Source organism: Artemia sp. Qi Xiang Cuo, chromosome 20 (assembly GCF_049724085.1).
Source record: "Artemia sp. Qi Xiang Cuo chromosome 20, ASM4972408v1, whole genome shotgun sequence".
Taxonomy (NCBI): domain Eukaryota; kingdom Metazoa; phylum Arthropoda; class Branchiopoda; order Anostraca; family Artemiidae; genus Artemia; species Artemia sp. Qi Xiang Cuo.
In genome coordinates, this window is record NC_142813.1 from 14,729,146 (window position 1) to 14,753,313 (window position 24,168).

The 24,168-nt window shown below is 33.4% G+C and overlaps 1 protein-coding gene across 2 annotated transcripts in view; it reads right to left on the bottom strand.

Annotated features, from left to right (window-relative positions):
• The window catches only part of LOC148939902 (heterogeneous nuclear ribonucleoprotein A1, A2/B1 homolog), a 38,917-nt gene extending 15,177 nt beyond the window's left edge, over nucleotides 1-23,740 (bottom strand). The window contains exons 1-4 of one of the 2 annotated variants that reach the window (XM_089105872.1): nucleotides 23,624-23,740; nucleotides 21,901-22,111; nucleotides 19,360-19,601; nucleotides 15,170-15,324 (exon numbers count right to left, since the gene is read on the bottom strand). In XM_089105872.1, the coding sequence (XP_088961998.1) occupies nucleotides 15,274-15,324; nucleotides 19,360-19,601; nucleotides 21,901-22,111; nucleotides 23,624-23,704 (585 nt within the window). In that variant the 5' untranslated portion in view covers nucleotides 23,705-23,740 and the 3' untranslated portion in view covers nucleotides 15,170-15,273. Of the gene's footprint in view, nucleotides 1-15,169; nucleotides 15,325-19,359; nucleotides 19,602-21,900; nucleotides 22,112-23,623 lie in introns of those variants that run through there. The other variant, XM_089105873.1, reaches the window with a different exon arrangement.
• Nucleotides 23,741-24,168: the final 428 nt, after the last annotated feature.

Below are 24,168 nucleotides of genomic sequence, written 5' to 3' on the forward strand. Positions count from 1 at the left end.
TAATACTAGAAGGGCAGAGTCGTGAGATCACAATAAAAATCAGTATCACAAGTAACATCTAAGAAAACAACAGAAAAACTGAAAGCCTACTAAAGCGAATTGGTCCGATATGTAGTTGTTCAACAATAATTATGTAATAGATAGTAATTATTCGAGTAATCATTGTAAGTAACTATATAAGATATTATTAAGTTTTGAAATTCTAGTGCTAACCAATTCAAAATTGTTTTTATTTTGAATTATATAGAAAATAGAAAATGAAAATGCTCCTCCTGATAGTAACCTGATAGAAAACCTATCATTTTTTAGGCTAACGTTATCTCTTATCGATTCTCTTGTAGAATTTAGTTCTCAACAAGTAAATTTTTTGCTCTAAAAACAAGAGATTTAACTATTAACTTTTAACATCTAGCAATTCTAATACTAGCAGGGCAGAGTCGTGAGATCACAAATAAAATCAGTATCACAAGTAACATCTAGTAAAACAACAGAAAAACTGAAAGCCTACTAAAGCGAATTGGTCCGATATGTAGTTGTTTAACAATAATTATTTAAAAGATAGTAATTATTCGAGTAATTATTGTAAGTAACTATATAAGATATTATTAAGTTTTGAAATTCTAGTGCTAACCAATTCAAAATTTTTTTTATTTTGAATTATATAGAAAATAGAAAATGAAAATGCTCCTCCTGATAGTAACCTGATAGAAAACCTATCATTTTTTAGGCTAACGTTATCTCTTATCGATTCTCTTGTAGAATTTAGTTCTCAACAAGTAAATTTTTTGCTCTAAAAACAAGAGATTTAACTATTAACTTTTAACATCTAGCAATTCTAATACTAGAAGGGCAGAGTCGTGAGATCACAATAAAAATCAGTATCACAAGTAACATCTAAGAAAACAACAGAAAAACTGAAAGCCTACTAAAGCGAATTGGTCCGATATGTAGTTGTTTAACAATAATTATTTAAAAGATAGTAATTATTCGAGTAATTATTGTAAGTAACTATATAAGATATTATTAAGTTTTGAAATTCTAGTGCTAACCAATTCAAAATTGTTTTTATTTTGAATTATATAGAAAATAGAAAATGAAAATGCTCCTCCTGATAGTAACCTGATAGAAAACCTATCATTTTTTAGGCTAACGTTATCTCTTATCGATTCTCTTGTAGAATTTAGTTCTCAACAAGTAAATTTTTTGCTCTAAAAACAAGAGATTTAACTATTAACTTTTAACATCTAGCAATTCTAATACTAGCAAGGCAGAGTAGTGAGATCACAATAAAAATCAGTATCACAAGTAACATCTAAGAAAACAACAGAAAAACTGAAAGCCTACTAAAGCGAATTGGTCCGATATGTAGTTGTTTAACAATAATTATTTAAAAGATAGTAATTATTCGAGTAATTATTGTAAGTAACTATATAAGATATTATTAAGTTTTGAAATTCTAGTGCTAACCAATTCAAAATTGTTTTTATTTTGAATTATATAGAAAATAGAAAATGAAAATGCTCCTCCTGATAGTAACCTGATAGAAAACCTATCATTTTTTAGGCTAACGTTATCTCTTATCGATTCTCTTGTAGAATTTAGTTCTCAACAAGTAAATTTTTTGCTCTAAAAACAAGAGATTTAACTATTAACTTTTAACATCTAGCAATTCTAATACTAGAAGGGCAGAGTAGTGAGATCACAATAAAAATCAGTATCACAAGTAACAACTAAGAAAACAAAAGAAAAACTGAAAGCCTACTAAAGCGAATTGGTCCGATATGTAGTTGTTTAACAATAATTATGTAATAGATAGTAATTATTCGAGTAATTATTGTAAGTAACTATATAAGATATTATTAAGTTTTGAAATTCTAGTGCTAACCAATTCAAAATTGTTTTTATTTTGAATTATATAGAAAATAGAAAATGAAAATGCTCCTCCTGATAGTAACCTGATAGAAAACCTATCATTTTTTAGGCTAACGTTATCTCTTATCGATTCTCTTGTAGAATTTAGTTCTCAACAAGTAAATTTTTTACTCTAAAAACAAGAGATTTAACTATTAACTTTTAACATCTAGCAATTCTAATACTAGCAGGGCAGAGTCGTGAGATCACAAATAAAATCAGTATCACAAGTAACATCTAGTAAAACAACAGAAAAACTGAAAGCCTACTAAAGCGAATTGGTCCGATATGTAGTTGTTTAACAATAATTATGTAATAGATAGTAATTATTCGAGTAATCATTGTAAGTAACTATATAAGATATTATTAAGTTTTGAAATTCTAGTGCTAACCAATTCAAAATTGTTTTTATTTTGAATTATATAGAAAATAGAAAATGAAAATGCTCCTCCTGATAGTAACCTGATAGAAAACCTATCATTTTTTAGGCTAACGTTATCTCTTATCGATTCTCTTGTAGAATTTAGTTCTCAACAAGTAAATTTTTTGCTCTAAAAACAAGAGATTTAACTATTAACTTTTAACATCTAGCAATTCTAATACTAGCAGGGCAGAGTCGTGAGATCACAAATAAAATCAGTATCACAAGTAACATCTAGTAAAACAACAGAAAAACTGAAAGCCTACTAAAGCGAATTGGTCCGATATGTAGTTGTTTAACAATAATTATTTAAAAGATAGTAATTATTCGAGTAATTATTGTAAGTAACTATATAAGATATTATTAAGTTTTGAAATTCTAGTGCTAACCAATTCAAAATTGTTTTTATTTTGAATTATATAGAAAATAGAAAATGAAAATGCTCCTCCTGATAGTAACCTGATAGAAAACCTATCATTTTTTAGGCTAACGTTATCTCTTATCGATTCTCTTGTAGAATTTAGTTCTCAACAAGTACATTTTTTGCTCTAAAAACAAGAGATTTAACTATTAACTTTTAACATCTAGCAATTCTAATACTAGCAAGGCAGAGTAGTGAGATCACAATAAAAATCAGTATCACAAGTAACATCTAAGAAAACAACAGAAAAACTGAAAGCCTACTAAAGCGAATTGGTCCGATATGTAGTTGTTTAACAATAATTATTTAAAAGATAGTAATTATTCGAGTAATTATTGTAAGTAACTATATAAGATATTATTAAGTTTTGAAATTCTAGTGCTAACCAATTCAAAATTGTTTTTATTTTGAATTATATAGAAAATAGAAAATGAAAATGCTCCTCCTGATAGTAACCTGATAGAAAACCTATCATTTTTTAGGCTAACGTTATCTCTTATCGATTCTCTTGTAGAATTTAGTTCTCAACAAGTAAATTTTTTGCTCTAAAAACAAGAGATTTAAATATTAACTTTTAACATCTAGCAATTCTAATACTAGAAGGGCAGAGTCGTGAGATCACAATAAAAATCAGTATCACAAGTAACATCTAAGAAAACAACAGAAAAACTGAAAGCCTACTAAAGCGAATTGGTCCGATATGTAGTTGTTTAACAATAATTATGTAATAGATAGTAATTATTCGAGTAATTATTGTAAGTAACTATATAAGATATTATTAAGTTTTGAAATTCTAGTGCTAACCAATTCAAAATTGTTTTTATTTTGAATTATATAGAAAATAGAAAATGAAAATGCTCCTCCTGATAGTAACCTGATAGAAAACCTATCATTTTTTAGGCTAACGTTATCTCTTATCGATTCTCTTGTAGAATTTAGTTCTCAACAAGTAAATTTTTTGCTCTAAAAACAAGAGATTTAACTATTAACTTTTAACATCTAGCAATTCTAATACTAGCAGGGCAGAGTCGTGAGATCACAAATAAAATCAGTATCACAAGTAACATCTAGTAAAACAACAGAAAAACTGAAAGCCTACTAAAGCGAATTGGTCCGATATGTAGTTGTTTAACAATAATTATGTAATAGATAGTAATTATTCGAGTAATTATTGTAAGTAACTATATAAGATATTATTAAGTTTTGAAATTCTAGTGCTAACCAATTCAAAATTGTTTTTATTTTGAATTATATAGAAAATAGAAAATGAAAATGCTCCTCCTGATAGTAACATGATAGAAAACCTATCATTTTTTAGGCTAACGTTATCTCTTATCGATTCTCTTGTAGAATTTAGTTCTCAACAAGTAAATTTTTTGCTCTAAAAACAAGAGATTTAACTATTAACTTTTAACATCTAGCAATTCTAATACTAGCAGGGCAGAGTCGTGAGATCACAAATAAAATCAGTATCACAAGTAACATCTAGTAAAACAACAGAAAAACTGAAAGCCTACTAAAGCGAATTGGTCCGATATGTAGTTGTTTAACAATAATTATTTAAAAGATAGTAATTATTCGAGTAATTATTGTAAGTAACTATATAAGATATTATTAAGTTTTGAAATTCTAGTGCTAACCAATTCAAAATTGTTTTTAATTTTGAATTATATAGAAAATAGAAAATGAAAATGCTCCTCCTGATAGTAACCTGATAGAAAACCTATCATTTTTTAGGCTAACGTTATCTCTTATCGATTCTCTTGTAGAATTTAGTTCTCAACAAGTAAATTTTTTGCTCTAAAAACAAGAGATTTAACTATTAACTTTTAACATCTAGCAATTCTAATACTAGCAAGGCAGAGTAGTGAGATCACAATAAAAATCAGTATCACAAGTAACATCTAAGAAAACAACAGAAAAACTGAAAGCCTACTAAAGCGAATTGGTCCGATATGTAGTTGTTTAACAATAATTATGTAATAGATAGTAATTATTCGAGTAATTATTGTAAGTAACTATATAAGATATTATTAAGTTTTGAAATTCTAGTGCTAACCAATTCAAAATTGTTTTTATTTTGAATTATATAGAAAATAGAAAATGAAAATGCTCCTCCTGATAGTAACCTGATAGAAAACCTATCATTTTTTAGGCTAACGTTATCTCTTATCGATTCTCTTGTAGAATTTAGTTCTCAACAAGTACATTTTTTGCTCTAAAAACAAGAGATTTAACTATTAACTTTTAACATCTAGCAATTCTAATACTAGCAAGGCAGAGTAGTGAGATCACAATAAAAATCAGTATCACAAGTAACATCTAAGAAAACAACAGAAAAACTGAAAGCCTACTAAAGCGAATTGGTCCGATATGTAGTTGTTCAACAATAATTATGTAATAGATAGTAATTATTCGAGTAATCATTGTAAGTAACTATATAAGATATTATTAAGTTTTGAAATTCTAGTGCTAACCAATTCAAAATTGTTTTTATTTTGAATTATATAGAAAATAGAAAATGAAAATGCTCCTCCTGATAGTAACCTGATAGAAAACCTATCATTTTTTAGGCTAACGTTATCTCTTATCGATTCTCTTGTAGAATTTAGTTCTCAACAAGTAAATTTTTTGCTCTAAAAACAAGAGATTTAACTATTAACTTTTAACATCTAGCAATTCTAATACTAGCAAGGCAGAGTAGTGAGATCACAAATAAAATCAGTATCACAAGTAACATCTAGTAAAACAACAGAAAAACTGAAAGCCTACTAAAGCGAATTGGTCCGATATGTAGTTGTTTAACAATAATTATGTAATAGATAGTAATTATTCGAGTAATTATTGTAAGTAACTATATAAGATATTATTAAGTTTTGAAATTCTAGTGCTAACCAATTCAAAATTTTTTTTATTTTGAATTATATAGAAAATAGAAAATGAAAATGCTCCTCCTGATAGTAACCTGATAGAAAACCTATCATTTTTTAGGCTAACGTTATCTCTTATCGATTCTCTTGTAGAATTTAGTTCTCAACAAGTAAATTTTTTGCTCTAAAAACAAGAGATTTAACTATTAACTTTTAACATCTAGCAATTCTAATACTAGCAAGGCAGAGTAGTGAGATCACAATAAAAATCAGTATCACAAGTAACATCTAAGTAAAACAACAGAAAAACTGAAAGCCTACTAAAGCGAATTGGTCCGATATGTAGTTGTTTAACAATAATTATGTAATAGATAGTAATTATTCGAGTAATTATTGTAAGTAACTATATAAGATATTATTAAGTTTTGAAATTCTAGTGCTAACCAATTCAAAATTGTTTTTATTTTGAATTATATAGAAAATAGAAAATGAAAATGCTCCTCCTGATAGTAACCTGATAGAAAACCTATCATTTTTTAGGCTAACGTTATCTCTTATCGATTCTCTTGTAGAATTTAGTTCTCAACAAGTAAATTTTTTGCTCTAAAAACAAGAGATTTAACTATTAACTTTTAACATCTAGCAATTCTAATACTAGCAAGGCAGAGTAGTGAGATCACAAATAAAATCAGTATCACAAGTAACATCTAGTAAAACAACAGAAAAACTGAAAGCCTACTAAAGCGAATTGGTCCGATATGTAGTTGTTTAACAATAATTATGTAATAGATAGTAATTATTCGAGTAATCATTGTAAGTAACTATATAAGATATTATTAAGTTTTGAAATTCTAGTGCTAACCAATTCAAAATTGTTTTTATTTTGAATTATATAGAAAATAGAAAATGAAAATGCTCCTCCTGATAGTAACATGATAGAAAACCTATCATTTTTTAGGCTAACGTTATCTCTTATCGATTCTCTTGTAGAATTTAGTTCTCAACAAGTAAATTTTTTACTCTAAAAACAAGAGATTTAACTATTAACTTTTAACATCTAGCAATTCTAATACTAGCAGGGCAGAGTCGTGAGATAACAAATAAAATCAGTATCACAAGTAACATCTAGTAAAACAACAGAAAAACTGAAAGCCTACTAAAGCGAATTGGTCCGATATGTAGTTGTTTAACAATAATTATGTAATAGATAGTAATTATTCGAGTAATTATTGTAAGTAACTATATAAGATATTATTAAGTTTTGAAATTCTAGTGCTAACCAATTCAAAATTTTTTTTATTTTGAATTATATAGAAAATAGAAAATGAAAATGCTCCTCCTGATAGTAACCTGATAGAAAACCTATCATTTTTTAGGCTAACGTTATCTCTTATCGATTCTCTTGTAGAATTTAGTTCTCAACAAGTAAATTTTTTGCTCTAAAAACAAGAGATTTAACTATTAACTTTTAACATCTAGCAATTCTAATACTAGCAGGGCAGAGTCGTGAGATCACAAATAAAATCAGTATCACAAGTAACATCTAGTAAAACAACAGAAAAACTGAAAGCCTACTAAAGCGAATTGGTCCGATATGTAGTTGTTTAACAATAATTATTTAAAAGATAGTAATTATTCGAGTAATTATTGTAAGTAACTATATAAGATATTATTAAGTTTTGAAATTCTAGTGCTAACCAATTCAAAATTGTTTTTATTTTAAATTATATAGAAAATGACAATGCTCCTCCTGATAGTGAAAACATGTAATTTTTTATGCTAACGTTATTTACTTTCACTTCTCTTCTAGAATTTAGTTCTCAACACATAAAATTTTTTCTTTAAAAACTCAAAACAAGAGATTGAACACTTGAAAAGAGCCCTTAGAAACTGCTCTCTTTTAAGAGCACTTTAAATTTATTGGTACGTTGACAGACCCAAATCTTGTCCCTATAGAATGTAGATATAATTAAACATATTACACTAAAAAAAGAACAGACAATACTAAAAACAGAACATTAAACTAAAAGAAAAAACATCTCGTGAAGATATTTTTAGGGAGATTCCATTTTACGACTTGGCTTGGATTCAGAACCTAAACTATCACTGAAAGCCATGCAATGGAACCCTTTCTTAACTTCTTCCATCAGTTTATTCCGTTTTAGTGTCCATTTGTCCACATCACCAAGCATAGACGTCACATCAGGCTTCTACAGAATACACACTGCTAACTACAATATACGATGTTTTGTGATGAACAAAAATCAGAAGAGAGCAGCGTATACTTGTGCTCCTCTATATTTCTACCTCCCAGGTAAAAAAAAAAAATGCCTTTTCCGACGTATTTTTATTCACGGATTTTAAGTTTACCAATATATATGAAAAATTTAATAAAATTATACCAATTATATTTTTTCATAAAGCTAAATTCTGTGACACAAGTTCTTAATTTAAGTTGAATACACGTCGAACCTCGACCAAAAGACAGAAAGACTCCAAAAAATCGAAATTAATTGTCCATAATTAATGACTTACCCAGCCTCTAGTACCGAGAGATATCACAAATCATTTGTCCCTTACTTTTCTTGGCATTTTAATATTATGACTTTAGGAAGTATACAGAGTACGTTCAAGTATATCGTGATTACTTATCCATTAAGCCTGATTACTTATCTTAAGCGTTGCACGAGATATACAACGTGAGAAGTTAGGAGGTCAACTACATGAAACGGTCTAGATTAGTTGTTGGATAAGTTAAACCTACAAACCCCGAAAATACAAAATAAGTTAGACGTCAAATGTAAACAAAAAAATCCCATTTCAAAATAGAAAAAAAAAAGAATAGAAAACGTGGCACACCTCCAGGGATCAGTGAATAAGTTGTTTACAGCTTAGAACACGAGATTGATAATTATTCACCTTCTTGTCCATAGCATTTCAGTTAACAACTTGCTCGCTAATTATTTGTTGTTATCTTTTGCAGATTACATCCGAGCAAGATAGTTTTAAGCGGATAAGGGATGCTCGAACGCACTAATGATGATTCCGTGCTACCCAAAGAGCTCACCTACTACACAAGAAATGTTTTGTCATTTTGTCCAAACTGGATGCTGAGAAATCTGTATAATACATTCTATCTAAGATAAACATTTTCTTTTCCCTTTCATAACAATGAGCTTAAAAAATCGTATGAAATGTCGGAGTTTTTATGAAATATGCCAGCTTTTTTTCAATTGCAAATGTGAATCCAGCCACACCTGAAGGCCGTTGTTCAATCCCTCAATGTAAATGTAGCTAAGAAACTAACAATGCTTTGCGCTGTTGCTCTCGCTAGTGGTGGTTATATGCAGTGAATTTCTTAGAAATAGTTCAAATAAGTTATAATCTGAAGGTAAGTACGCCTCTTCGCAATTATTAATTCTTCGCCTTCATATTTGCTATGTTAACCTTAGTATCTGATGGGGTTTTTTTCTTTAGAATTTATGCGTAGTCAGGTATATATTCTGAATTCTTCCTATACAAAATACTACTCTGAATACCATCTTTCTTACTAATACTTGTTCCAGGACATCAACATTCCCGCTCTCCCAGGCACTATAAACTGGCAGACGGTTGAGTACGTTTGGTCTGAAGTGTATGGTGCAGTAGCCTAAAATCAGTATTTATCCTCGCTTCACCCGCGGCACCGAAAGAGTTTAACACCTATTAAGTGAAAGCACTACCCTGAGAAATGAAAAGAGGCCAGGTTATGCAGCGTTTTTTACTATCATCCATGTCATATTTTTGGCGGCGGCAACATATTCAAATATCGGCGTCAAATGAGGCTATCAATGACAGCTTCAAAAATCTGTGATAAACAAAATTTTCTCTCTTTTGCCTAGACGAGAAATTAAGCGAGAAATGCGGGTTTAATTTAAACAAAGCAGTAACAAAGAATAAAAACAACACATTAATTAATAAATGGCAAAGCACTGTGGTCTAAGAAATTATTTATTCTTTTCCCTAGATGATTACTAATGATTCCAGGGACACAAATTTGGCTACAGTGAAAGGCGTGATGTGAATGAGGCTATCAAATAATAGTCTCAAACATTTGTGACAAATATGATTTTCCTCTCTTCCCTAGATAAATAGTAACAATTCCAGAGTCACAAGTTGGCTGCATTAATTCAAAAGGCGTCACTTTATATAAACTATATCTCACCAATAATAGGCAGCGCAATAGCGCTGCCTAAGTAAAGAACGATGTTGGCACAATGTATTATTTTTTTTTGTTTCCATACCCGGGCACTTCGTATCGAAGGAGGTATCGTAAAAACTTCGAAAAGAGCTCATTCGATTGGAGATTGGCGTGGCTAGTGCCCATTTTAATAGTTGAAAGTGATTGGAGAGCAACTAGCCCCCCCCCCCACGTCTAACATTTCCCCCAACACATCCAATAAAAATGTTAAGATAACCTTGTTGTTCCGCTGTGGTGATTTCCAGATAGAAAATATGTTTTTGAGGAGGACACTCCCCCACAACTCTCGGGGCAAATATTTTAAGTTTTCCCTGAGGACATAAAAGAAAGATGTTGGCACAATGTATTATTTATTATTTTTTCACTTTAGAGCAGGGCACTTCGTATCGAAGAAGTCTTCGTAGAAACTTCGAAAAGGGCTAATTCAATTGGAAATTGGAGTGGCTTGTGCCCTTTTTAATAGTCGCAAGGGATTGGAAGGCAACTAACACCCCTTCAACTCCCACCATTTCCAGAAACACATCCAATAAAAATTTTGAGATAATGATTTTGTTCAGCGTAGTTGATTTCCAGATAAAAATTATGTTTTTGAGGAGGCCACTCCCCCACAGCCTTCAGGGCAAGGGTTTTAAGTCATGTAAGTATTAATTTTTTTTCCCTTTAGGCCAGGGCACTTCGTATCGATGAAGTTGTCGTAGAAACTTCAAAAAATGCTCATTCGATCGGAAATTTAAAGGGCTAGTGCCCTTTTTGATAGTCGAAAGTGATTGGAGGGCAACTATTGCCCCTCTCACGCCCACCTTTTCCCTAAACACATCCAATCAAACTGTTAAGATAGCCAATTGTTCAACGTAGTTGAAAGTTCACTGAATTAGGTCACTGAGGATGACAGTCCCCCCAAAGCCCTCAGGGCAAGGGTTGTAAGTTATACCCTTGGGGCAAATAAGGTTTTTATAGAACGCGTTGTAGTAGAACCATCAAAAAGGGCTCATTCGATTGGAAATTGAAATGGCTAGTGCCCTTTTTAATAGGCGAAAGTGATTGGAAGGCAACTAACACCCCTTCCATGCCCACCATTTCCCCAAAAAACATCCAATCAAAATTTTGAGATAGCCATTTCGTTCCACGCAGTTTAAAGTTCAGGAAATTATACCTTTGATTAGAACCCTCCCCCCACAGTCTTCAGGGCAAGGGTTATAAGTTATGCCCTGGGGGCATATAAGTTTTAATTGAAATCTGTCGTAGAAACTTGAAAAAGGGCTCATTCAATTGGAAATTGAAAAGCTAGTGCCCTTTTTAATAGTCAAAAGTGATTTGAGGGCAACTAACCCCCCTCTCACGCCCACCTTTTCCCCAAACACATCAATACAATTTTCCTCTCTTCCCTAGATAAATAGTAACAATTCCAGTATTCTCATGCTACAATTAACTTTGCTTTTTTTTGTAAGTGAGAAATAGCGAAACACTTAACTACTTCTATTTTTCCAAAATATCTTAAATATCTTGACAACTTCATAATATGTTGAAAACCCATCGCTGTGTTTTCTAGTAACTGTGTATCATTGCTGTAATTTTTCCAGTGACAATCAGGATAGGATTTCAAACTCATAATCTGGATGGCGACAATTGACATTCTATTGACTATCTAGATCAGAGACCTGATATCACTAGACACCAAATGTTGGTGACACTACAGTATGTTAAAATTAGAGAGACAGTAAGGGGATAGGGGCAATTGCCTTTACCTAGATCTTTATGAAAAATTCGAAAAAATTGACCCCTTCATTAAATCATCGTGAATTGGCACCTAAAAACAAAGCTTGAACTGGTTGAACCCAGCGACGACGATTTGCCATTACCACACTTACGGTTTGTATCTACTACAGGAGCAACCTCCCAGCTTTTTAGCAATTAACAGATTAGCCGGAAAACATCTCAAACGTGATTGAATCGACGGATTGAGCTTGCTCAGTCTACAGTCGGGAACACCACACTGCCTTTCAACCATAAAAATGAAGACACCTTCCTCTTTACCAAGACTACTTGCATACTAATCACTAGACTACATGAAATAGAACAAAAATACCTGTAGATGTTATTTTAAAAAACTTCGTCTTCGGCAACATAAACTCATTAATATGATAATTATCCATATTTTATTTCTCATATATTATTGATTTCTTTGTATCTTGTGTTGAACTCGAAGTGGCACTAGCTTCTTTGGCATTTTAAACCTTGAGTAGGCGCATAGCCCCCTCCCTTTTTTCCAGATGGTCTCCTTGCCAATGTTTAACAAATACGTACCTCTAAATCTTCTCCATTAGCAATCTTTTCAAGTAAATCTGTCCTTTCTTCTCCATTATCATTCTTCTTTTTTCTTACTGTAATTTGATAGTTGTCCCCATCTTTCTTACCTAAAATGAGGGAGCAGTGTAAAAACTCATTAATAATACAGAAGGGGGGAGAAAGAATCCCATAGCGCCCTTCCCACTCTTCATTCTGAATATTAAGTTTTTTTTTCTATTTTTTGACCATTTCTAGCTTCGAAGTAATTTATCTATTATATGCGATTTTCTCTTAAAATCGATGTCACATTCCTTTCAAGACAAATTTATATGTATACGTAAAAGAAGATAAAAACCTAAACTAATCCGTCATTGGCGCGTTACTGAAAACGAATTTTAAGACAAATATTATCTTTTCTAGTTAATATTGCAAATAAAATCTAAAATTTTAGTAACATTTTGGACTGACGAGCTTTCAGCGATTAATATAATTATACATCAAACATTTTGTTTAATTTATTAGCTCTTTTTAAAGTTATTAAAGACGATTATAGTGTTACCACAGACAATTATTGGCATACTACCTCCGTTCCTAACTGAAAATAAAAACCAAAAGCCTAATGCGTCATTGGCGCTTAACTGAAAACGGATAATATTACAAATATTTTCTTTTCCAGTTCTTACAGCATTGAAAATAAAAATACAATTACTGTGAAACAAAATCTTGACCTGACGGATCTTTCCATAATTTATATCTCTCTACATAAAAATTTCAATTTGAAGTTGTGTATACTTTCGAAGACCGTTCAAGGCGTATATCTTTTTCAGTAAAGTGCCAATGGTGAAGGAGGTTTTAGACTTTTACAGTGAGAGAAGGAGGTCATACCCAAACCCTTGTTTGTGGTAATTTTTGTTCCTTTCAAGCTTGATTTGCATAGAGTATGAACCCCGCCCCCCCCCTCCCACCCCACATACCTCCGGGCCAAGGTTGTAAGTTATGCCCTGGGGGCATATAAGGTTTTTATAGAAAGTGTTATTGTCAAAACTTCAAAAAGGGCTCATTCGATTGGAAATTGAGAGGGCTTGGGTCCTTTTTAGCAGTCGAAAGTAATCGGAGGGAGAATCCCCCCCCCATCCCAACACCAATCATTTCCCAAAACATTTTCGATCAACATTTTGATATGACCCTTTTGTTCAACCTAGTTGAAAGGCCTGGAAATTATATATTTGAGAAAGACAACCCTCCCCCATAGCCCTCAGGACAAGGGTAGTAAGTTATACCCTTGGGCATATTAGGTTTTTTATGGAAAGTTTTGTTGTAGAAGCTTCAAAAAGAGCTCATTTGATTGGAAGTTGAGAGGACCAGTGCCTTTTGTATTAATCGAAAGTAATCATAGGGCTAATGCCCCCCCTCCACATCCATCATTTCCCCAAACACTTCTAATAAAAATTTTGAGATAGTCATTTTGTTCAACGTCTTTGAAAGCTCTGGAAATTATGTCTGCGAGGATAACAAATCCCCCAGCCCTCAGGGCGAGGGTTGTTATCAGGGCGAGGGCAAGTTATTCCCTGGGAGCATATAAGGTTTTTTATAGAAAGTATGGTCATATAAACTTCGGAGGGGGCTCATTGGACTGGCAATCAGACCTCTAGTGCTCTTTTAATAGTCAGTGATCGGAGGGCAGCTCCAACCCCCCCCCCCCCACACACACACACACAGGTCGTATCCAAGCCTCAGATAGTGTCCAGTGGAAGGTTTCTCATTGAAAAAATATTTTCTTTATCAAAATAACTGGGTTTCATAGATTTAAAATTAATATGTTTTATTATTTATATTTCAATATTACTTGATTTGCAAGAGCTAATGTTATATTTGAATATAACATTAATATAACATTAAAAATACATTAATATAACATTAATATAACATAAAATGCAACACTAATAAAAACAATTAAAAAAATAAGAACATAGGAAGGGGAAACAAAAAGAGACGATGGAGGCTCACTACTAAGTTCCGTAATCAGATCACCAACACTATACTTTAAATGAATTTCCACTAACAAGATCAGCCTCGATATTGGGAGGGAACGAATTCGAAACCGAAATTGAAATACCCAGAGCAACAAGCTTTAGACTTTTCACATGCAATTTATTTCTAGCTGCATGAATAGATGGATTGGGGAGGGGTAGTATCATCAGCGATAGAAAATTCTTCGTTGTTGCACATGGTTTTACCCACCAACTTCTGGCTATTCCATAAAGTCATAACTTGGGTATAATGAGGGCAGACATTTTCGTAAGGCATTGAGGGTCCTTAATTATACAAAGCATTAAAAATGCGGCACAAGGGAAATTTCTAATGCATGATTGCCCAAATATTACATAAAAACAATGGTTGATACAACAAGAGATAGTGTTTATTATATGTTCAAACAAAAAGAAGCCCCAAAGACCATACATGTAGGCTAATGAAGTTTCGAATCAAGAGAGTTTAAAATAGTTGTTTAAGCATTTCCTCAGGTTCAACCATAATGACAAGCAACAAGGGGAATTCCAAATATTAATTCCCCAAATCAAATCTGCTTCGAATCAGTTTATTCACTACTACGTCCGAGCTTCTAAACAGAGAAGAAATAAAAATAAGAGAATAATAAGAAAAATAAGAGAAGAGAAGTAGAAAAAGAAGAAATAAATGGAAACTTTAAATAAAGAAAGATTAGTAGCCACTTACGAGCATACAGAGCTGGACTTTGGTAGCCACCCTGATATCCAGCACCTCGCATTGTTCCGCCCTCTCCGTAGACTGGCTCTGGTCCATACCCAATACCAAAAGGCGGTTGTGATGGTTGACCACCCCATCCTTGAAGTGCTGCTGCTTGTGGTGGGCCACCATAACCTGAGCCACAGCCTCCTCTGGCTGGTCCCCCTTGTGAGGGATATCCACCTTCACCATATGGTTGGTTAGGGTAAGTGATTGAAGACGGGTAAGGTCCCCATTGCTGTTGTTGACCACCCCATTGCGCCTGCGCACCAACCCATTGCTGCCGTGGGCCACCCCATTGCTGCTGTGGGTCACCCCATTGCTGCTTTGGGCCACCCCATTGCTGCTGTGGGCCACCCCATTACTGCTGTGGGCCACCCCATTGCTGTGGTGGAGCGCCGCCGTAACCTCCCTATTGATTCGAAATTTAGACTTTATCAAAAATATCTCACTATACTAACAAGCATATGAACTCTAAGGGTGATTTTCTGTTTTTTTTATAAACATATACGTTATAGATACACATATTTTAAACAGCCCAATAGAAGTCACATTTCTCAGATCTTCACAATCACACTCCTAAATTAAAAGAAGATTTCTGTATAGCTTGCACTGCACATCTTAAAATACACGCAGCCAACTGTAATTCCTACAGGGGCAGGCCTGAAGTCTGTCTATTTTTATGGATCCTTTAAATCACAGGGAGTTTCTAGAAGCGTTTGATAAAAGTACACGCTACTAATATATTAAAAAGCGTTTTCTATCCTCTTCCCTTTCCCTTGAACCCATCTTAAATCCGTTCATACCAAAAAACCATCAAGATTCTTTAAGATTTGCTTAGATTAATTAATAATTTGAAATAAACGGATCCAGCTTTACTAACAGATACGTCCTCTCATTTCGTCACTGAAATCAAAACCTCTGAAGTACTTATAATCAAATTTGTAGCAGAACTCTTAAAACACTTGTAACAAAGTTTTGTACTTTATACCTAATAATGAGAAGGAAATTAATTAGTCTTCTAGGAAAGATTGATTAATAATGATTTAGAGGTGTATTTCGTCTGCAGTCAAATAAATTGAATAAAGCTAGTGATGATAATGAGGAAGCAGAACTAATGAGACTCGAAATAAGGACCTGAACTCGAAGTTGGTCAATATTTTTATATAACTTTTAAAAACCACAATGTGACAATAATATTAGTATACGATCTGCATTTAAACATACATAAGAAAAGATAAAAAAAGAAGAAATGTCAAAACAAAAAATTGCGAAGGAGAGAAAACAAGGACAATAAAAGCCAGTGAAAAAATAAAGAAAACTATGCAAATATTTCCGTCAGAACCAAAATACTTAAATTATTTAAGAAGAAAGGTAAAAAAAAAAATGAAAAGAAAATCTCTTTACGTATATTGTTTGCCGTTTTTTAGTAATATTGTTTTATGAAGAACAAAGGGTTACTCACTAAAGAGAAAGTTAACGGATACAATAGGGGTTTGCAATTCCTGCCAACCAACATTCCTAAGAAATCCCATTTTTTCCAACATAGCTTTATACCAAAGAGGCATACGTGTTGACAATATTGAAGACAGTTTAAAAGAAAAATCGAAAGTTTGAATAGAATACCTTACGGATAATGTACTTCTAACCCGAATTATTTGTAAAAGTCTTTTTACAATCCTCGAAAACATTTACATGAATTTCTCGTAATTTATAAAGATAACGATTTTTTTATGCTAGAGCTAGGACTAGAAATGCTAATCGGCTTGGATGATCAGGGGAATAAAACGACAGATTGAGGAAAGCTTCAAAATGGAGCATATTCCAAAGAACGCTTTGTTAACACAAACTTGCCCATTTGCCGAAATACCAAAGGATTGTTTTGGGTACTCGACTGATTGACCGCATTTCAAGCAATAGGCTGTGCGAAAGATGTGGTTCAATCCCGATTTCTAGGGCTATAAAGAAAAAGGTTGAGATGGCCAAGACACGTTCTGCGGATGAAGGATGACAATTTGCCAAAGAAAGTCCTTGTCAGCCAACTGTCTAGGGTCCGGCGAAAAGCAGGTCGTCCCCGAATGGGGTGGGAGGGTGTCGTAAGGAGAGACTTAAGGGAAAGGAAACTTCTTGGGCAAATGTAAATAGGGAGGCTTTGAACAGGAGATTCGGATGGAGGAGGAGGAGCGTGCATAGATTTAAGAGATTTACAAGTTACACAGCAAGAATACTACTACTAATACTACTAACAACTCACCAATCTATTCAAAGCCTCCCTTTTTACACCCGCCCACGAAGTTCCCATTTCCTTTAAATCTTTCTTTATGACGTCCTCCCACCCCTGACGAGGACGACCTGCTTTCCGTTTAGCCCTAGACGGTTTGCCGAAAAGAAGAATCTTCGGCAATCTGTCATCCTTCATCCGCACAACGTGCCCTAGCCACCTCAACCTTTCTTTCATTATAACCCTAGAGAGCGGTATTGAGCCACTTTTTTCGTATAACCTATTGTTTGAAATATGGTCAGTCAGCCGGGTACCCAGAACAAAATCTAGCAAATCTTCATCCGCTTTTCGGAGTGCCCATGCTTCAGAGGCATTTTTGATCAATGTCATCACTGTAGCTACTAATATTCTAATTTTGGTTTGCAGACTTATCTCCCTATTCTTTCAAACCTTTTTTAACTGTGAAAAAACACCCTGTGCCTTGGCTATTCTATTTTTAACATCTTCACTTCTCCCACCATCTTTACTAATAATACTACCAAGGTAAGTGAAGCTGTCCACCTAATCAATCTTTTCATTACCCAACGTAACTTATTCCTAGTCGATATTAATTTTCAAACCTATTCTAGCACCCTGAACTCGCAAAACCTCTAAAACTTCATTCATTTTGCTCAGACTTTCATCTAGGATGCTCAAATCATCAGCGTAATCTAAGTCCAGGAGACTTTTTCTTCCCCATTTGATTCTGTGGTCTCCCATTGCCTTTCCTGTGCTCCTTAAACAAGAATATTTCCAAACTTATACATAAAAAAAACAATTTTTCAGGGCGCCACGGTTAAGCTCCCAGTCTATCACCCCATCCTTCCTGCCTGAGTAAATAAATTATACATCACTTGATTTCATGTTTCCTACTCCTGGGATACGAGTTTCTGAAACTCCTAATAAGTCCAATTCAAAGCGTCTGAATTAGTCAGTCAAAACTTCGATATGATAGTTGGTTTTTAACGTCGTAACATTTCAAGTTGCAATTTTCATATTGTTTAAATAACTGAAATTATTATTGCCTCAGGAAAAGCAATGGTCCCAGAATTACTGCAGGACGGAAACTAACATATATTCTAAAGTCAACACGAAGCGCTTAAGCCAGGCTTAGAACCGGACAACAAGAATTCCCTCAGACCTCAAGTTGAATGTAGACTTTGTGCAGTCCTGGGCCCATCTTGGTCACAACATGGCTTTCCACACTTGGCAATGATCTTCTATCAACAAGAGTCTAAATCTTGCACAGACAATCTCATGCCTATTACCTCCGACTAATCATATATTCATGCCTAAAAAATATTATGCTACTACGGGCAGGTAACTCATAATAGATAACTTAGTTAGGAAGAAGTTTTTTAACCCAAAAAAGTCTATTCAAAACAAACCAGAGCCAGAAGAATTATCCATTAGTCAGAATCCAGCGCAAATGCTGTGTCGTTTACTAGCTATAATTTCCTCGAGGGGCACCACTCTTCAAGGTAACCCTCTAGCGCTGTTAACAGTCACAGCTTCGGTAAGGAACACTCGTGAAAGATCCATCCTGATGCCACTTTGAGGCCATACAAGCAGAATTTGTCTGTCGGTGATAGGGACGGAAAAAGGAGCTTGTGATAGAACAGAAACCCCAAACCATCCCACATTACCAGAACAGCTCCAACCTTTAATACCAAGTTTATTCTCGTCAGGGCATTCACCAAGGTTCCAAATCCTGTTTCTGTCTTACCAAGAGACATTTTAGAAAGTTGTCAGTGGACAGCAGCGAACACAGTTTCAAGAGTTAATGTATTAACATTAAAGAGGAAAAAGTTCCAATATTTCAAGAAATTATCTATTTTTTTTAGCGCCATCTCTTTTCTTAGCGTCAGTAACAAATGAATGTAGTAGTAGTATAAAGCTACACAGAAGTCAAGCGTAAAAGCTACACAGATTTTTATAGCATTTTCCGTGTTGGACAAGTTAAGGATTAATAGAAAAAACATCAACATTGAAAAGCAAAATAAGACACAATTGTAGACAGCTTCTGTGAATAAAACTTCTCTGAATCAGCTTCTCTGAATCAGACCGCTTGAAGCCCAACACAGCCCTAAACACTCTTCCTCCCCCGCAATCAACTATATAATGATTACTAAAGACGAAAGTGATGCTATTTTTACACTTAGAAGGATGAAATGGAAAAGCTTTTACCTGTGGGGCAGGTCCTGGTCCACCATATCCACCACCCCAGCCGCTAGCAGGTCCCTGGTTATAGCTACCACCTCCAACACTGCCTCGATTCCAGCGTTGCTCGTTTGTCCTTGGACCATCCCAGTCACCACAACCGCTATTGGCAGGACGATCTCTTTTTTGTTTTTGATCAAATATTTCTCCTTTTCTCATGGCTTTTTTAATATCCACAACACGTCCCTTTAAATAGTGATTACCTTCGACTGAAAGAAAACAAAAATAACTGTTTAATTTTTCCTAAACAAAAAAAAATCACTAAATCAGCACATAAATCACTAGATTAGTGAAGAAAATCATTAAATCAACCTATGATTCACCAAAACCTAGTGATTCTTTTTCATTGGGTGGAAACATATACCACGAGGGCTACAGCTAATTCATTCACAGCAGCATTAGGCATCTTCTCACTATGTTTTCTACCTTAAATTATAGCTAAACTGCAGAACAAATTTTGGCTCGTTACACTGCTAAAAAAAAAAAAAAAAAAAAAAAAAAAAAAAAAAAAAAAAAAAAAAAAATCAGAGGACTAATTTTTTAGTGCTGAGGCACACTTTTGGGTAGTTTATCTGTCCTCTGATCTAGCATTATCGAAGTTCTCTTCAATTGATGCCTATTAGTCAAAGATACTAGTTTAGCTTATACTAGCAATCGTCTAATCGTTGACATCTTTTAGTATTCATACCAGCGGATTAAGTTCTAAAGGTCAAAAGAAAAATCAGAGGATCAGCTTGAACCAACTACAGACAATGAGTGCGTGCGTCCTGAAGCCTGGAATATTTGCCCCTCTTCCTTCTGGATTTATTCGTGTCCCTATCTTCGGTAGCAGCATGATGGAAGTTGATCAGCTGAGCAACTGGCTTCGAAGCCTTCACCTAGAAAATCTATTCTAGGTTTTTTTTTTTCAAATAAAAACCTAATATATACGATGTTGCAGGTCTAAATCATCAAAAAAACTAAAAAAAAAATACACAAGATTCCCTTTTTGAAGATTTGGTCCATGTTTTTATTACTATCAAAGGGTTTATTTTAATCCCTGCCTAGTTGGTATTTTATTGGTATTGTATTATAGTTGAGCTAGTGTTTAGTTGAGGGGTTCAGTATTTTAATGATATTGACTCCTTTGTTTTCTCTTCTTTTTTTTTTACAAATAAGTAGTATATGGCTAGTGTATTCTTCTTTAAGTTCAAAATGTTTGTGCAATAGACTACTAGCTGCGTCTCCATTTGGTTGCTCCAACTAGTATGAATAGAAAAGATGGCTAAGGTTGGCTGTAATGGTATTAAGAAGACTAATATCAATAGAACTTATCTCGCTATTCTATCTACTTATTCCTTTTTTTCTATGCCTCGATGGCTATGAAAACTGTAACATATATTAAGACAACCTAGCTTTCCAATGTTGCTGAGCCTGATTCTTCTCGTTCTTCTATTAGGGTTTATGAACTTCCCAGTCAAGACTATTTAACACTGCTCTGATTCCTCTGTCTTAAAGTGGTGTATTCTAGTACGACTGCTTGCAGCTCTTGCACTAGCTCTTTAAATTATAGGCATTTGACTATAAGTTGAATATTTCGAGTTGAACACTCATTGTTAGGGTGGGGTCAACCAAGCTATTAACTTGAGGTGTTAGTTTGCAGAGTTTGAGGTACTTTATTGTTTTATTGGGAGGAGCCAACTGTAACAGTTTCGGCACATTCACAATTCAAACTGTCAATACTTTTATTCTTAATGCTGCAGAACCTACAATACGCAAGGGTGAGACCTTTTAAGTCTCCAAAGAATCTATGAAACATTTTGGAGGGGAATGGGGATAAATTGGGTTTATTATTAGTTATAAAGACCTTCAATAGCTTCCACTGAGAAGCGCCTTTTAAGGGGACGGATTACCCATTTAGCAGTTCAATATTCAGGGAATAAAAATAATTCGTCTGCGCGATGCTTACCCATACTACCTGACTCGCTGCAATATAATAAAAGTAAATCTTTATAACCTTGGGTGTTGGCGCATTTGAAAGTTCTACAAAAATTGGAATAGCACTAATTTCCGCTGACATTAAACATAAATTATCAAGCAAAAAAGGGCACAATATATTTCTTCCCCTTCGATTTAATTTACGAAATTTGTACTGAATACCCGAAGAACTAACATCCTAGTACTAAAGGCTACAATCAGAGAGAGGAGAACAAAAGTCAGGAGAGCTGTTTATGGTCCCTATTTTTAGTTATTTGCAAGTCTATATTACTTAGTCATTTTCTTATTTCCCTGACTTTACTGCAGTGAAGTACTAGGCTCCTTGTTTGATTTTCAAAACATGCCTAACATTCTTTTTCTTCGTTTGGTTTATGTGGCTTTAAAAAAAAAAAAAAAAAAAAAAAACTCCCTAAACTACCCTCTTCTTTCTTCACTGAAATATCACTTTTATAGCTATATATGCGGTAAGGGCAATAAACAAGTTAACATAACACACACAACACAAGTTAAAGCTAAAACAACAAAACTTACGAATAATTTTGTCAACTGGATCATAATCGTCAAATTCAACAAAACCAAATCCCCTTTTCCTCTTTGTGTTTTTGTCTATAATCACTTCAGCATCAGTGATGGTGCCATATCTTCCAAAGTATTTTCTAAGGTCCTCATCCTCGACGTCTTCCTTCAGTCCACCAATGAAAATCTTTTTCACAGAGGCACCAGCATCTGCTTTTCCAGAAAGCTAAACAAAAATTTTTTTTGCAAAATTTAACAGCAGCTTTGATGCCAAGAAAATTGAGGAGCTTTCTTAAAAGATGTACGAATAATAAGATTTCTTGATATAATATATTTTTAATGTGTTTGAAGCAAAAATGAATAAATTGTTTAGCTTCATTTTGAAGAGAAAATTGAAGAGTTTTTTTTAAAAGATGCATGAATAATAATATTTCTTGATATCTTACATTTTTAATGTGTTTGAGGTAAAAATAAAAAAAAATTTAAACTTCATTTTGAAGAGAAAATTGAGGAGCTTTCTTAAAAGATGTACGAATAATAAGATTTCTTGATATCTTATATTTTTAATCTGTTGAAGCAAAAATGAATTAATTTTTTAACTTAATTTTGAAGAGAATATTGAAGAGCTTATTCATGCATCTTAAAAGATGCATGAATAATAAGATTTCTTGATATCTTATATTTTTAATGTGTTTGATGTAAAAATGAATAAATTTTTTAACTTCATTTTGAAGAGAAAATTGAAGAGCTTTCTTAAAAGATGTATGATTAATAAGATTTCTTGATATCTTGTATTTTTAATGTGTTTGAAGAAAAAATGAGTAAATTTTTTAACTTCATTTTTCAAATAAAATTACGTAGAACTTCATTGCAATTAAAAACATATGTGTTTTCAACTTAACAATAGTGAGTGTAGCTTTTCCTCTTCTTATTTGATTATTTACAAACGCTTATGTACAATTTCTAAGCAATTCCAGACCTTGCGGCAGCTGGGATCACTCCTCGGCCTTTGTATTGCTAAGCAGAATCAGCCCAATGGGCCACCATCAGTTGCATCAATTCAACATTTTTCAGGGGGAGATAAATATATGTCACATACTGATTGGGGCTCATTTAGGCTCCACCCTCTTGTTACTCAAAACCTTACGCTTTATTAGATTAATGACTACAAAGTATTCCTAAAATAATTAACTTTTATTAATTATATTTTTTATATTACTAATCAATTATGCTAATAATAAGGCACAAAGAACTGGGATCCGCACGACAACCATTAATCGCTAATATTTTTTTATACATCACTTGAAATATTTATATGCAAAACACAAAAATCACAGAAGGCAATTTCCACAACCTCAAATTTACAGTAGTAACTGTGAGAATAAATCAAACCTTTATTATGAAAGAGCCTCACTGATGAAGATATGGCTCCAAGTGGCTCTTGGAGCGGAATTATTGACAATAAGGAGTAGTGCAAATAAGGAACAGGTGCTGTTCAAATGTATGAGTTATCCATATCAATGGGTATCTCTGTATCTAAAAGTGAACATATCACCGACATCTAAGGATGGCTGAGACATCGTTAGTACCGGAATCAAAAGATGCCACCCCTACAGCATAGCTTCGAGATAAGTGGAGAGGTTTCGTCAATGACCTATGTGCCATCAATGGCTCAAGAGGATCTAAGCTAATGAGTAAATATACAATATGTAATAAATTAGGTCATTATCAATCATACCTGTCTAGGAACAGCTCTCTTTGGTTGAACTTCTCTACCATCAACTCTGTGAGGTCTAGCGTCTTGTGCATCATCAACCATTGCAGCTCTTGAATATGTTACAAATCCAAAACCCCGAGATCTGAAGAGAAAAACCATCAATAAAAAAAAATTACAGGATTTTGACACCATTTATCAATGAATGTATTTAGAAAAGAAGTCCACTGTGCAAGATTCGAACCGAAAATACACTTCACAATGGCGAAAAATAATTAGAATCAAAAGTGTACCAAACCAGCCTTAAAAGCTTTATTGTACAGGAAATAAGCCAATCATGACTAAACTTAAAATCAGTGACAGTGGTGCTCAGATAACACTGTTTTTACGTTTTCCATACATTAAACAGACCACTAATGCCATACAAAAAGCATCACATAGATTATAATAGCTTTATTGTAGGCTAGATATTGAGGCTTGATTTTGTTTTCTCCAATATCAAACTACAGAAAGACAAATTTTTCTCATTAGTACTAGCAAAAATTTGTTAATTACATTAAGATATTTTC